The sequence below is a fragment of the Stegodyphus dumicola genome, chromosome 1 (genome assembly GCF_044657685.1).
Source record: "Stegodyphus dumicola isolate Sdum_Otavi_A_Nest chromosome 1, ASM4465768v1".
NCBI classification, from domain to species: Eukaryota; Metazoa; Arthropoda; class Arachnida; order Araneae; family Eresidae; genus Stegodyphus; species Stegodyphus dumicola.
Window position 1 is genome coordinate 49149199 of NC_140768.1, and position 17461 is coordinate 49166659.

Below are 17461 nucleotides of genomic sequence, written 5' to 3' on the forward strand. Positions count from 1 at the left end.
ACGTAAATTCCAACTATATTTTAAGAAAGTAACCTCATTTTGTATTCAAACCAACAACGCAATTACAATTTAGAAACTGTTAAAAGGATTACCGTCTTATCGGTATTTTTGAAATATATATAAATGTTGGGTATATAAAGTATTATAATGTTAAAAAAAGTTGTTGATATGCTATACATTAAGCAAATAAAAATATTAAAGTTTTAATGTTATTTGTTGATACAGAGAATTTGCCAATTTTGATTAAAAAAAAGCCTTTTTTTCATGTCCTTAAGTGACTGATTCTCGAACACAGGATATGAAATAATAAATGAATAGGTGCAGGCTTTAATTTGTACACATTCATTCATGTATAAATTTCATTCATTTATATCTTATTTAATAGATAGGATTAACAATCTATTTGTCTTCATTCAAAATTTATTCATATCTTTACAGTAATTTATGTAAAATGATATGTGTTCTTCGTTTCCCAACCAACGAATTGAATAATTATTTAGAATTCATAAAAATCAAGGAAGAAGTTCAAAGGCTGAAAAAATGCTGCTCAAATTCAGCTAACTCCTGAAAATTACTTCCTACTGAAGGTTCATTTTGTAAAAATTCACTTTATCATCCACTTAATGAGTTCACGATATTGTTGCGTGAGTTCAGGTTCATAATAGACTGGATGCCCACAGGTCCGATGATAAGTTGATAAAATGTATTTTATCGAAGGAAACACTTCACAGTTCCGGAACTTTCCACAAAAATAGTCTTACAAATCTTCACAGTACTAAGCATTTCTCGATTCTACTAGAGTACACTTCATAATCTACTAAGAACGTTAAACACAACGCAATGCAAAGAGCAGCTAAATAGCGAAGCTGACCCCGAGGTATCTATTCCGAACCGATGCTGAACTAACGATATCTGTGAGCAGATGCTCTTTCCGGGCATAGTTTCCACCCGGCCTCCGAGGAATTATCAGTACTCGAAATTACTGGAAGGCATATGAGGACCGGGTACAGTTACAGTTACGCAGAACATAAATTACATTTATTCAATTACTGTAGCTAGCTATTACAGCAACACAGTTCCAATTTTTACCTTAGATGTCGCTTACGGAAATGTCGCCAAGTTTGGCGACTTCTGGGGATAAAAAAATTAGTCACCGTTACCAGCTTGGCGATATCTCGCCGAATTGTCGAGATAGCCATTTACCTCAATGTTAAACAGATTTGCTATTGCATTCTTATTTTGCTGGTAGAATATCGTCTCTTTAGATTTTCCTGTTACATTATACAGAAAAATACAACAATTTCACATATAATTGCACTAAATTCATTTATCTCTGTAAAACATTCGTAACGCTATGTTTCACATAATTATTAGTTCACTGATCATGGATTATATTTGTAGTACAGGTGAGGTATAGTGAGGAAATTAAAAAACAATATATATTACAAGAGTTACAGAAACCGAACTGATAACGTATCACATTCAGAAATAAAAAACTGTTGTCGTATTACAAACAAATCATCTATAACTGAATTTGTGGAAACATGTTAATAATTAATAAACAATAACTAGCCAAAGTCCAACGTCAATAATTTCATGACTTCATTCATTGTAGACTACAAATTGGATGAAACATTCAGGAAGTGATCTGGATAAAGAAATAAAATTATCTTGTTCAGTTAGAATAACTCAGTTTAATAGGTAAATAGTATAGAAAACATATACATATATATATACAGCTATGTAGTGCTATTTTGGACATTTTCTAAAGTTTCAGATGGCGCCCAAATTTGTCAAAATGCTTATATTTGGCTATCAAAATGTTTTATTATATTTTTTTCGAATTAGATAGGTATTTAGTAACTAATTTTAATTTATATCGTGTTTTGTTAAGTGTACGGAATCAGCAGTATTTTTAAACAAATGGGGAGTTCAAAGTTTTTGAGCCTTCCGTATTAATACAAACAAGTTACATTACTAAAATAGATAATGGTACTAGACTTATTTAGGGATGTAATAGGAAGATTTTTGATCATTTTTACAACCTTTCAAGTTTCGTAGAAGAAATTTCATGTACTTATCATTCGAGAAGAAGTACTTACCATTCGAAAAATTTTCATTCTATCACATAAATTTAATTACTGTTTTCTACCCTATGCACGAAACGAAAAACAGGAAAGCCATATAATTACCCTCATTCATAAGTAGTTAGCGATATTTTTCGCTTTTACATTTTAATCGTTTATGGGACAGATTTGACAACAAAAAAGCAGTTTCTTATGAATCATAATTAAGAGAAGTAGAGATAGTCTTAGACAAAATATAGTCAAAATAACTTTTCTTAAAATTTATGCGTTGAATATTGTTTTCAAAGTATACTTTACAAACATTTATCCTTTTTGAGGTACGTTTTTCTTCTTAAATACTGAAAGTTTGTTCTCTGTGCCATGCTTTTTTTGCGTTTGTTCAATTTCTTTCTTTCTGTTTACGTTCACTGTAATGTTGAAAGAGCAGCAAGAGCAACTTCGATAGATATCTCGGTGCTGTGAACAATATCTTTTTTTAAATTTTTAAAACGCTGGTATCAATTGCCTTATCTGTTAACGATGCAACAGCTGATGACGTATCTTTCACTTTAATTTTTTTCTTTACTTTCCCAAAGTTGGCTATCATTAGTTTTCAAAACATTCGATTTAAGCCTTGTACTTTGATTGCAGTTTCAAGAACCTTATCGAATGTTCTCGGCTTCGTTTCTGAGTTTCAGAATTTTTTCGGCAAACTTTCTCTCTGATCAAAGAAACAAATCTTTGTGTGCTAAACTTATACATTTTTGTAGGATATTTATCTTATGTTTTACATTTTAATTGTTGTGTTTGTTTTATGTAATTGAACTTAGATCAGGTTTGACACATTTTCATTACAAACGTCATTAATAAATGTGTCTGATACATTTGGTGTTCAAATGTGTATATACCAATAAACATTTTCCTTCCAAATTTTGAAAGAAATGGAATATGTGCACTGCTTGTCTAAAATTTAGCCGTCTTTAGAAGCCAATACATACAGAGTGGTTATAATCAACGCGAATCATCTCACAGAATTACACAGTTCCTTTTGATGTACTTCTTTTAAACTTGTGATATACGTTATGTGGACCTTGAGGAAAAGAAAACTTTAATAAAAATAATAGTTATAATTTTTACCTTAGATGGCACTTTCAAGGCAATGAAGAAAAGACATTATTATGCAAATTAGGAGCTCTTTAACGTCCCAGTGTCAATACTCTATAACCGTTCAACTTGGTGAAATAGCTAATCTCATTCTCGAAAATGTTTTAGAAATGTTTCTGACGATAAAATGATTCACTTTGTATTTACTCCAGCATCATTTCTCACAAGTATATTTTAAGTAAGTAAATCTCATATTGTCATGGCCCAACCAGGTATTTTCTTAGATTGATGCAAAGCGTTAGCTTAATAGTGGAAAACCAGTACAAAGGGCTAAGTATCCAAATATCCGTATAAAAATCCTCCACTGTACCTTTAGAGAACAAAAGTCGAGCTTTACTGGTTAAATTGTTTTATCAGATCTGTAGTAACACTTTATAATATTAAAGAGATTATCGCCGTTTAAATGACATGCGAAAATTTCATATGTCGAAGAATGATTTTAAAAAGATTATTCCTAAATTTAAAGGCACCGGGCAGTTGAGTATGGTACCAGAAAAAGTGGAGAAAACAGATTCCAAATGAAACTGAAGGAGAACTCACTGTTGCTGGTGTTGGCAGAGCGCCCTGTTTCCATATTCTTTGCTAAATGTTCCAATGGTGTCACGTGGTTTGTTTATCCCTTGATCTAGAGTAAAAAGCTTCTGCGATCTATTATAAAGTGGTATCCAAACACGATAAGCGTAATGGAAAAGCTTCGACCTTTCGCAGATGCACTAATTTAGCTTGCCACTTTTGGGCGATTATAGGTATTAACAATTAACCTCTAAGAATTTTGCTGTCAAACGAGATGCATTTTGTCATAGATGGAGCAATGAATTCTCAGCATTGCCGCAAATGGTGTACTGTAAATTCCAGTGCTGTGCATGAACATCTGCGTGCTTAATACGTGACTATATGATGTTTGGTCTGTGATTACAGCTGACTTTCTCCTTGGCCCATTTGTTTAGCCAAATACTCCTTAATGTTCTTTAAATATGTACTGTCAGGAGTGCCCGTAACTGTGAAGTTCTATTAGGTGCATGTCATTTCTACTTTAATTGAATGAGAAAATTGTTAGATGTCATTGTCAACAAGCGAAAGAACTCAGTTCAGACATAATAGGATAATTTCGAGATTGTTTACGGAATATCTAACCTCTTCTTTCTCTGGACTTGAGTTCCTGTGACTTCTGGCTGTAAGGATTGTTGAAATATTGTGTCTATGGCGGAGGCATGTTTATTCTGTAAACTGAAAGCAAACATAACACGCCACGTTGCTGCAGTTTACGCAAGAAATCCGTCGCGCTACTGCTGAACATGCTATAACAGTCTTTCGTTATTTTTGGTTGTTTTGGTCTGGTAAATTATAGCAAAGCACACTAGAGCTATTTTCCAATATAATAATCTTTACTGAGGCAAATAGAACAAATTTTGAACAAATATTATGAATAAACAAAATTTTCTTTTTCCAGTTTGTGTTTTTTTATCCTTCACTTTTTTACGTGGTGTTCAAAATTTGAACTGTTATCTTTTATTTCAACTACCTTTCCTCCCCCTCTTCCATATAAAATATGTTTTAAATTTCAACGAAATATGTAACCTTCGGGCTTCACAGACGCCTGGATAGAGTAACCTTAATTTATCACTACTCTATTATATCTTAGAGACCAAGTCGGTGAAACAAAGTACCGTCCATTAAGGATATTACTTGTTTGTCATATTATAATCCTTTGAGCATTCTGTTGAGGGAAATAATGCGGATAAGTTGCCGCCACCGATGGTCCTCCTTTATTGTTATAATCTTTGCTTGATTCTAATACCGCTCAAAATGTTTTGTCATGGTTAACTAACTCTTCATTAAATTCGAACTGTGGAAATGTGCAAATCGTTATTAAGTTCGAATTGCAAACTTTGTATGGCATGAATATTATTAAGATTCCTGACGAAACAAGCCGAATTTTAAAAAATTCCGAGAGCGTCAGTTTAAAGCTTCTGAAGACACTAACTATTAGTTTTCGTGTAGTAACCCAAAGCAAAATATCATAGATCCTTATGAATGTATTGCGAAAAAGATACAGAGCTCTTTCCGTCTTAATTCTTAGCATACAGCTAATCCAAGTTTCGGATAAATTGTCTTTAGACACTTGTGTACCTGATGTTTAAGGTACACAAGATTTGAAAGTGCGTTTTCATCAATAAGCGCTGTATAATACTTTCCTTAATTCTGTAGAAAGGTAGTGCATTAATTTGTACATTTCTTGTCTGGTCGCGTCTAGAAATGATGACCAAAGGCTTTATGTGTTGAATTTAAATGTTTAAGTCTTTGAATCAATTAATAAAGACATCTGAAGAGACATATAATTTTACCTACATGTGGCGGACGAATTAACTTTGCAAGTTGTGCCATCTGATCGGCGTGGTGTGCTACGCTGCATGTTCTGCGGGCATATTATAAATAAACAGAAAGAAATAATTGAGTAAGAAATGAGCCTTGCGACGTCCCTCCTTAATCTCAATATCTGAGGAATCCTTTCCTGTTTTCAAAATGGAGAAGGGGAAATAATCTTATTTTTATCTTAAAATTCAGTTCAGATATACAGTTAAATTTTGTTAGCTTCAAAGTCTTTTATGTCATATCTTGTCAAGTATTTTCGTAATGGTATGGAAGAGGACAATGATAGTTACCTTCTTGTTAAAGATGTCTGCTGTGATCTCTGTTAGTCCAGCGTTTTGATGCTTTGTAGAATTAGGAAACTTGTACTCAAACTGATTAGAAATCAGAAATGTTTTTACAGATGGGGAACAATCTAGTTATCTTTATATTATTTTCTGGAATTTTGTTTTTCAATTAAAATGTGGTCTTACTACAAGGTATATCTACTTCTTGCATACATTTTTGCATTTCCCAAACATTATAAAAACTACAAGCTTCCAATCTTGCAGAGAAAATATATATATTCTATAACAGAGATAAGAATGAAGTTATCAAACTTAACTTTGATATAGAGTTTTAACAAAATAAAACACATATCTCATTAAATATTGCTTTTGCTACTTTAGACCACAGGTGTTTGTTATCAAATCTCAAGTTTTCCTGTAAAAAAATTATACAGTTATTTATCGTGATTAATGAATATTTTCCCATTTTAGTATTCAGTAATTAAGGTAAAAGTACTTAAAATTGATTTGAATTTTAGACCCAATATGCCCTTATCTTATTACGTCTTTAACTTCGCACTTAAAATTGATTAACTTCAGTTCCAGTATTAGAAATTAATCATGTTTGTGATATTACTGAAAAAACAACCTTCACAAATAAACTTGCATGATAGGGAAATTCCCAATAACAAACATTAGAACTGCTAACAATAATGATTAATTAGAATCCTAATAAACTCAGCACAGAAGATCCACATTTTTTTCTTTTTAATTTTCCATCTGCACGCTATTCAGCTTTTGCACGATGTGGTGACTGCAAAATTAAGAATTCTAAAAAAGGAATAAACAAAAATAATATAAAAAGCTATAAAATTATTATTTGTGCCAAAATCAATCATATTATCTGTCATTATTAACAAACATATGAGAAATGTTTATGCATGAAAAATGCTTTCAGAACTTTAGCGATTTTTTTATCTGCCTCCCTTGCTTTAATATTTCTCGCATTTCACATTAGATATGGAACAAACAAACACTAGAAATTCATCAAATGGTTTTCGCTTGTAGCCTCAATTGCTGTCATTAGCTTCCCAGCGATATAAGAATTGCCTACGTTATGAGCACTTGTAAAATCAATGTCTACTAATGAAATATTTTTTCCTGTGTTTATTTTTTAATAGTCAAACCTGAGTTCCTTATGGCAAGCCTAGAAAAATTCGACGTCGTAGAGGGAGAAGCACTGATCGTTAATTTGACTGCCCGAGCCAATCCTGCTGTGATCGCTTACTCCTGGAGAAAGGGCCTTGTGACCCCTATACCTTCCTTCCTCCACAAAGGGGAATCAAGCAACAAAATCAATCACCGAGTCAGTTCCAGGGGTCCGTTGTTGGAGATCAAGGATTCCCGCCGGGAAGATGCAGGACAATACGAGTGCGAGGCCACCAATTCAGAAGGGACTGGGCATACCATCATTGTAGTTAATGTTCTGTGTAAGTAATCATCATCTGCAAATAAATAATCCCTTTTCCTTTTTCACTGGTAATTCTGTCTCTTCTGTTTACTGTTTGATAAATCTTTTATATCAGATCCAAATCTTTAACAAGAGAGTATTTTGCCAAATGTGATGCATAGAAATTTTTAGCATTAGAATAAATTAGTGTTTTAAAACCGTTACAATTCTACAAAACAAAGACTTCTCTATTAATAAACTGAAATAAAATCTCTCTTTGTTCATAAAAGAAATAAATTTGATTATATACATTTAATAACAATAAAATTTTTATTTTTGTTACCTCTAGTAATTAATTTAATTACAGATCCCCTGTAATTAATCTTAGATCATTAATTTAATTTTAGATTATAATCATAATAGAAAGCTATTTTATTAAGTTCATTAATTTAATTTTAAATTAATTATAAATTTCTACTAAAATAAATAATTTATCCTTCATTTTTCTCATATAAATAAGCATTGGTTTCTTTTTTGTTTATTTGTTCTTTTTTGCAATGATATTATGTTTCTTTAATACCCATCTTTTGCTTTTCGTTTACTGTTAACAGGCAATAGATTCTATCAGATGAAAACTGTCGAAGGAATTTTATTAAATCTGAGTTATTTGCATCTCTGATCCCTTTATGTTGTACTTCCGGGTATGGTTATACGAACATTTTACCATTTTTTATTTTTTTATAATAAAGCTTTTATTTCCTGGGGGTGGGGGAAAGGAATGAAATTCTATTAGCAAAGGGAACCTCTATGACTACTGAGTTTTTATTTTTTCTTCTAATGTCGAAGCTGTTAGGTGTTATTACATGTATCTTTAACGTTTACAGAACAGTTTTAAATAGAATTAATTAAAGTACTAAATACTTAAATTTGATTAAATAAGCTCTGTCTTATACCTTTAGCAATCTAAATAGGAAAACAATACCCAGGAATCCTTCTCTAACTTTGCCGATCTACAAAATCAACACTAATTCTAAACGTATAGGTTAAATACATAGTAAATAAAAAATAAAATAGGTGCATAAAATAGCTCAACTATTTGTCATTCTTCAAACTAGGATCTAACTGCTAAAAGCTTTCTTAAAAATTTCTTAAACTAAAAAAAAGTAACTTTAAAATTTCCCGTTTCAGTTACACAGGATATCGATTAGATCGCGTAATTAGAAAAGTACTATAAATAATTTACTATAAATGTATACACCTTTCGTAAAAAATACTTTTTTGGAATCTAAATGGTTTTGTTCATATAGAAGTAACAATTAAATAAAACTGCAAGCTGAAAATCGCCTTAAAAGCCAAGTCATCTACAGAAGTAGGGATGAGAAAACTTGGAAAATTTACACAGATCATTGACAGACATATTTTGTTACTCTGAAAACGTTATCAGCTATGTGAGCTTACTAAAGCTATGTTCAATCACTGTGGGGAAGTAAACAGGATACACAAGAAGGGTATACAAAACCCTTTATTTTTCTCTATTTACAATAACTTCCGTACTTCGGAATACACAGACCCGCTACTTGTGGTCTAACGTAAAAATATAAAAATAAAACTAAACTCTAATTTAACTTTAAAATAATAAACGTGGAAGATTGGCCTTATATTAACAGGAAGCCGTATGTAGTACAGAGAACTGTGAACACTACAATACGTTTAAAAATTATCAAGAGGATTAAAACCTCTGGCCTGGAAGGCAACCAGCAACTGAGTAAAACTTCTAAGGTAAGCGGCCTGCTTCGACTAACTGCTTCCTCTCTGTCGCTTGGCAAAAAGCCACAACTTAAATACTTGGCGTTCGCCAGACAAACTTTGCACAAATACTTTAACGCTTATAATTCTGGCCGGAAGTAGAAAATAAGAAGTGATAGTAAAGATTTAAAATAAAATAAACGTTAGTAAAACTTAAGATCCTTACAACGTTACATCATAAACTGAGTGTTATTCAAGTAACGGCATAATTATGCTTCAGTATATTACTTGTCAAGCTGATTTCATACTACTGTTCATTGATTTTCTTCATTTCTGTTTCCGATATTAGTTTAATTAAATTATTAATTCACTTTTGAGGAAAATCAGTATTTCATTTTCCTGCTGCATCCAAATCAAATCTCTCTCCTTCCATTTCCTTTCTAAAATATTAAATTAACTTTTTCGTCATCCACTCGTTTTCATACTAAAAGCCTTGAACAACAGATTTATCTTTCATGTGCAATTCAGCTACATCTCTAAACTAACGAAAGCAGCATCTGAAAGATTTTTGATCGGTGGGAGGAGGAAATTGTTCCAAAATTTCTTTTAAGTCGTCCATTTGAGAATACTAGCACCGACCCCATTCACTCACAATCCCCAAAATTGGGTTACAGCAAAACCCATGACACACGCAGAAATTTCTTCGTGGAAGAAGGGGAATGGATTAAGACGACAGGGAAATCTAGGCAGCATTATTCAGCGAGCGATTCCCTCCCCAGCCCCCTTCAAAAGTCTCCAAGATTCCGAGATTTCCATCTTTTCCTCGATGCATTAAATCCCAGCATTGCTTTTTTCCAAAGATAATGAGGTTTCCAGGAAGAAAGGATTTTTATTTCTTCGTTCCGTTTCCAGCGGAACAATGCAATAATTTGGGCAATGAATGCCAGACAAATGGTAGAACGTCTCGTTTTTTGTCCCATTGTCCCAATTCGGCCGTTAGCAGTTGCGTAATAAATTTGTGGCTGGATGTAAGAATGATTTGTTTTGAGTTTGTTTTCTCTCATCCTGCACTGCAATTTATAAATAATTTATGAAGGTATAAACAAAAATTCTATAAATCGTGTGTTTATGACCGCTGTTGAAAAGCGTTGATCTCTAAGGAAACGTGACAATCGCAGCCTACTATTTCAGAAATGCTTGTAGGATACATTTAGGATACCTGCTAACGCAAATGCCCATGTTTCAAATGTAACTAAACAGGGAAAAGATAAATCCTTTTCTATTTTATTAATATAAATTTTTATTAAATAAATATAAATTTTTATTAATCTTGCAAGATTAATAAAAATCTTTTTTTTTTATCGTTACCCTTCAATTTCAGCTTCCTAATATGTATGGGTTTTTATAGAATTTCATTGGACGTAAATACATTTTACATAAGGCCAATGCCATTTCATATTCATTCTAATAACAGATGGCGGGAAATGATTTAGAGATCTTAACGTATGTGCCGATATTTATTAACTCATATCATATTTTATGTTTAATTTAGTAAAACTGCCATTTAAAATAAATTTCGGCAGTATTTTTATCAATTTGTGTTACATTAGAAATCTTAAACTTCAGGGCATAAGAATTTTACTTAAAAATATATTTAAAATGATATTTTGAGACTTCTTGTTTACGAAATTTGATGTACTGGATGGCCCAAAACCAATATATAAGCGTAATTTAATACACATATAACTGTAAATTATTAATAACATGTATTTATAATTTCAAGATGTATGCCCGAACTTTAAACAAAACATACAGCGCGGCCTGCAACTCCAAACTCTGAGGTGGCCGTCTTGACTTTGAATATCACCTATCTCATAATGGGCAATAGATTCCTTTAAATTTTGTTTTGCTGCATAAATCCACTTTGCACAGGGGAGCTAGTTACACAGGGATTTCAAATGCCTAGCAATGTTTTCTCTCTGTCGCAAAAATTAAAATTTATGTGTTAAACAATTTGTATACAGACATTTTGGTCGACTGTCCTAGTTAGTTCAAGTAAAATTTTTGAAATTTCAAAACACTCAAGCCTGAATAGAATAACTAAAAAGTGTATAAATTGTTTATTAAGTTATATAACATACAAGAGAAAAGTATGGAAATGTCACATTTAAATGCTACTTAAAAGGTACATTTCATGGTACTTCCGTACCTAGGATACAAAGTTCTTTGCTCATCCCCATTAAGTGAAATAGTAATAATAACTTTGAAAAATTATTTAATGCGTAAACACTTAATTATCATAATAACTGTAAGTAGAATCCTTAATTCTTATTAGAAGCTTTGTTGAGAATAATAAGCCTACTCAGTGTTTTTGTTCGGCTGAGGGTGATTTTCATCAACCTTCATATTTAACGAAAGAATTAATAATGTATCCTGTATTAAGAGCTGTATCATATGCTGTCATCCTGTATTAAGAGCTTTTTAAATAAATCGTTACATTTTACGGCAGGTTATGAAGTATACGTAATTCAAAACAAAAAATACTTTGAAGAAATTAGGAAAGTAAATTATTTAGTCTTCGTGTACATGACATTGACTTTTTTATAATTTTTACTGTCGCTTATTTTATTTACGTTGAAGTTTTATAACTTTTTAAGTTCTAAAACTTCTAAACACCTGTTCCTCTGAGCTGGTTCATATTCTACCAAAATATTACGTTATACCAAGTAAGAAGAAAATAAGAAAATAAGAAAATGAACATCAAATTAATCTGTTTTTATTCATTTCTGATTTTACGGCTAACTCACTCACCGTACCTGTGAATTCATGGTCTTATTAAACGGGGTCGATTATGTGTCGCTTTCCAATATGCACTAAAAATTAATACAGAATCAACCGATTCTTCTGAACATACTTTTATGGTAGCTGTGAAATTCGTCTTTTACTTAAAGAAGAACATGTTAATAGAAACCACGAGACATGTGCTTTAAAATCCTTATTTTGAAATTATCTTGTGTACGAGAAATTTATACCTTGAGCATTTCAAAACGAATGCAGTCTTAAATAACATCTGAATAACTGACTGTGGAAACAGTGTTTCCAAATTATTAAATGAATCAAATAAAGTAGACTTTCGTATTATGATAATACTTATCCCGTTTCAAATTTTAATGAAAACATATGAAATTTAATTTTTTTTTACGCAACTTCTGTTACGAAAGTTCAAACTCTTATAGCAAATCGTTTAGAAATACACACTCTAATACAGATCATATAGAAATGCAGACCAGTCTATAATATCTGTATTTTTTAACTCCCACCCTATTCATTGAAGAATACTATAGCGGGTCCATAATATGAAAATATAATCCTTTAAAAGATTTGAAAATTATACAACTTAAACCGTGTAATTACTATGAAAATGAATCAAATTTGGAACTGGTAAATGAACTTATTTTCTCTAAAGAAATCATTTCGAGGCTTAATATAGATATGCAAATGGTAATTTGATACTGATGCTCCTAAATTAAACATTTTTCTACTGTAAGTGCATTTTAGAAATATGTGCTCGAGAAATCAATACAGGCATTTATCTTTCCCCGCATTTGTCAAAAGATTCCTAGAATTATGTCAAATATGGTTATCTCAGGAAACTCTGATTGTATAAAGATGACTTCTTTTTAACATTAGCTGAGTATATGTATAGCTGAGTCTTCTACAAATCTTTGCTCTATCACTTCAATTATTTCCCACATGATTGGCACGCATTGCCATTCCAAACGCTATGAGTTTTAATTTAACTTTCAGACGACTTAACAAAAGGCCAGTTCTCAGATTATTGCCTTTCGGCATGGTATGAAATCTGAAAGTCTTTAGTTTATTCTTCAAATAAAAGTGTAAGTGCTCAAAAAAATTACGAGATTTGGGAACTATATATTTCCTTTTGTGATGCTTTAAAATATTTTTCAGAAATTAATTTTCCTAGGAATAGCACTGAAAAATGATGCATTACGCATATATTGTAAATTATATGCAACAGAACATTAAATATTGTTTTAAATATTAATTTCTCTTGAAAGCATTATTTTTAAATTCGTTTCAAATACGCAGTTTTATGGTTTATAATATAATATAATATTACATTAAATGAAATTAAAAACTGATAATATGAAATTCTGAGTGTTTAAGGTAATCGGGATACTTCTGATTTTAATATAAGAACCAGTTTTATATTTTTAATATAATATACTTCTGAATATATATATATTATACATTATTCTATACATTATTATTAATAATATATATACATTAATAATAATATATATATATATATACATTATTGCTTTAGAATGCACCACAAGCAGAATTTGTTATTCATTTGATTTGTGTACTTCGTTCATCTAATTAATGCTTGTGTCGATATTGTTCTCGCTGTAAGTTTTTAATAACTTTAATATATCAAATATCCTATTTTTATGAATATTGCACAACTTTTCTAACGCCATGTTCGATGCAGCATAATTGTTCTGTTTGTCCTCCTTCCTCTCCCCAAGCTGGAAACGCAAAATGCTTTTTCATTGGCAGATTTTGTTTTCGATTTCTGGAGCCCATTTGCAGTTACCAAGCAGTTATTACATAACCATGTTGTTGCAGTTTAAATGACTACATTATTTTATTCATTTATTAAACTAGAATTATTTACCTGTAATTAACATTTCAAATGTTATTTTTCCTTAAATATTTTTTAATTATCTTGCATTTTATACGAGTAAATGCTTTGAAGCCTTTGAATATGCTTAAAATTTTAAGAAATCTATCTAGATTATTTACAACAGATAAGGAACATGCGTTCTTATCCCTATGTATTATATCAAACTTTACTTTTCTTCTTTTTTCACACACAGATCCAGCAGCAGTTACAACTGTAACTAGAAGTGTGGCACTGAGTGAAGGAGAGGATGCAACATTCGAATGCGCTGCAATTGGCAATCCGATGAGGAGTGACGTCATCAAGTGGAGGCGAAAGGGTTTTGACATGAGCCACAAAAGTGAAGAGAAACTGGAATGGGGTCGGGCATATTTGACTGTTATGAATGTTACAAGGCAAGACGCCGGTGTCTTCGAGTGCGTTGCGTATAATGGCATTGGACAAGAAGCAGTCGCAAAGTCTCAACTAATTGTCAAGTGTGAGTTGTGAGTGCACAATTTTAGGCAACGATAGTCAAAAGGCGCCTAATTTGGCGCTTTTAATAACGCTGATAGATATCTTGTATTAATAATATATTTTCAAAAATTATTGCGGGTAGTTTAGAGAAGCAAATATTGAATATTTTAATGAAATAATATCAACGCGTGTTACTGAATCATGCTTAGTAATAAAATACTTTAATAAGAATTATTTTTATTAAAGTTTATAAAGAAAAATACAGAATTTGAACTTAAATTTTGTTCCAGGTTTTTTTTAAACACCGGTAGAAAGATTATTATATATGGTACTTACTGTATAAGCCTGCTGGAAAACGATTTCGTTTTCGTAGGTATGGTTTATAACAGCTGAGTATGGTTAATAACCAAAATATATTTTGATGTGAAAAATATCACAGAAGCTTCTAATAAGCTTGTAATGAAGAAGGTAATTTCAAAATTCTCGTGCTTAAAGTGTTGACTTAAAAAAATTTTGAAATATGAAGCTATGATTGTTTACATTTACTAATAAATAGTCTGTTTAAAAAATTGGTAATTACGTATTAACGCAGCTACCTTAGTAGATGTTGCCAAATTTTCAGAATGTGCCAAGCTCTGGCAATCGTGCGTTCTTCCGGCAATCATGCTCATAACAATCTTTTATTCCGGCAAAAGCTGCTATTTTCGTGTGCGTTCTTTTTTGTTGCATTCCAAGTTCGAAGAATTTTATAAATAAATCGTGATATTGTCAAACTTAGTTTTAAAATATGAGTTTGCGGAATTTGCCAGCAAAGAGAAAGCTGCGGTAAAGTTTTTGCAGAAATACAGAATTTTGCAGACAATTTTGAGAGAAACAACGAGAAAACGTTTTCTCTAGATAGCCGCTGTCGCCGAGCTTTGCACGAAGCCCCGTCTCATGTGTTTTTAAACGAAAACATATCGCTGAGTACTTTGAGAGAGTAATAACTCAAAAAATTTACAGAAATTGAAGAAGAATGTAAGTATTTTGTTTTTAATGTATCACGTTATCCTTATTTAGTAACTCAAATTTGTTTTTTTTTTAAATTACTAAAGTACGTTTTCTTTTCCTATGTTGATAATGTTTACCGACTTACGGTAAACATCGATAGTTTGGGAATCTTTCTTAAAACAAAAGTTACAAAAGCCTCCATGTTGCACCAGATAGGTAATTTCCATATTTTCATCTGTAAAAAATAGCCAAATTACGCCAAGGTAGTTGCGTTAATACGTAAGTACCAAAAAATCTTTGTCTTATTTCGATACGATTACTGAGTTGCCGAATTCTAATTTTTCGCAGAACCAGCATTAGCGAGTTTATTTGGCCATCTGGTCATCTTTTCTGCTTTAATACACAAGTACCGCAAATTATTAATAAAACAGTTATTCTCCAAACCACTTTCGAATTTTATAAGTTACTATTTATAGTAAGTCAATAAAAGTCATATAAGCCCATTCTATTATTATTAATTAGTTATAAAAACCTTATGTAATTATACGATAAGATATCTTTTCTACTCAGAACGAACAAACTGGCTATTTCGCTTCATGTTTAATGTTCGGCTTAGCAGAATTTTTAAATATTTTGTTCCTCAGTAAAAACTGGAAATTTGTATTGTACAGTTAAGTATTGTACAGTTAGCTATCAAATAATCGCAAATCAACCATCTAACTAAAAATATACATGTGAAATGTTTAACTCCTTCTCGCTGATATCATTATATCATTACTTAATTAATTTCATGCATTTAAAAGTTTCCTTTTCGGAGTAACGGAAATGTTTAGTTGTAATTTTGCAAATGAAATTTTCAAAGTAGTGAGGCATTGCTTCTAAATAGCTTACTTAATACGTGTCACTTCTCTGCAGTTATTTTACTAGCTTTCTATATTTCTTGCATTATAAGTTAACAATAATATATCACAGAATATCAACTTGCCCAATAACATTTATTTAAAAATGATTTAATAAAAGTAGAGATTTTATGGCTGAGAATGTAACTGTTATTTTGGTAAAAGTAAAGAGGCAGATTAAAGAAATTTTAATTTCATGCTTGTAAAAGAAAATACAGCAATAAAAATATTCAAGTCATAAAAGGAGTCCAAGAAGAATGGTAAAATACCATAAATTATATGATTCATTGGTTCAAAAAGTATATTCAAAATGATGAAGTGTACAATTGAATTCCAAATATCTGGATTCAAAAGGAACACAGCTCTTTTGTATTTTTTTTAAACTCCGGATAATTGGGTTGTGTATTACCCATACACCAAAAATAAGTTTCGATTCGAATAATAATGCGATTCAAAAGAATTCACCAAAAATGCACAGTTAAAATGATTACTTATTGCATTGAAATAAAGCATGGAGAACACTTTGGTGGCAAATTTAATTTATGATTTTTTTCGTCACATAATTGTATAACCAGTTTCTATTTCAATTATAATAAAACAACGAAGTAGTTCTTACATGGTGTGGGCCTTACTGTTAAACGCATATATTTTTTTTTATCGTCACTACACTAATGTTTCGCAATAAAATTAATTTTTATTCGATCGAAGCAAAACGAATAAACTATTTAGGTTTAACTATAACCCAGATGTTATTTTTATTGTTGTAAAATTGTAATATATACTTAATAATGTCCTACACGTTATTAATTTTTTTCATTTAACAATTAGTTATATTACTGAAATAAATGAAAAAGTCATAAACACGTAAATAAGTTTATAGCAAGTTTGGCATAACACAAAAAAGAACAAGCGATCGAAATGCTGCAGTGTGGATAATTGATCTCTGCTTCCTGAAAATTGAACTCCTCTGGAATTATGTAATTTTACTTTTACTTTAAAACTTAGTTTATTTAATATTGCTAAATAAGGGATTAAATGTAAGATACAAGGAAAAGAAAAAAATCTTTAGTCTAACATTAAATCGATGAAAAGATTTTAAAGAATTACCGAAATATCCGCAAATAAGAGATTACTGTAAACATCCTGGGTATGTCTTCTATTATATTAGTTTTGAACGGATCATTATTTAAGCTAAGTAATAATATTCGTGCTGAAAATAAAAATTTCTTTCAAAAATTATTTTGCATCTTTTTTACCGAAATTAAAAGAGAATAAAAACATATGATAAGAAAACAGTTTTTTTGCGATCTTACTTCATTTCTCTAAAGGAAACATCGTGGAATCAT

General features: G+C 31.0%; 1 protein-coding gene across 1 annotated transcript in view; it reads left to right on the plus strand.

Moving 5' to 3' along the window:
- LOC118191999 (nephrin-like) overlaps window positions 1-17461 on the plus strand; it is a 916450-nt gene that overhangs the window by 754203 nt on the left and 144786 nt on the right. The window contains exons 14-15 of the mRNA XM_085814264.1: window positions 7048-7356; window positions 13967-14248. Of these exons, the coding sequence (XP_085670390.1) occupies window positions 7048-7356; window positions 13967-14248 (591 nt within the window). The remainder of the gene's footprint in view (window positions 1-7047; window positions 7357-13966; window positions 14249-17461) is intronic.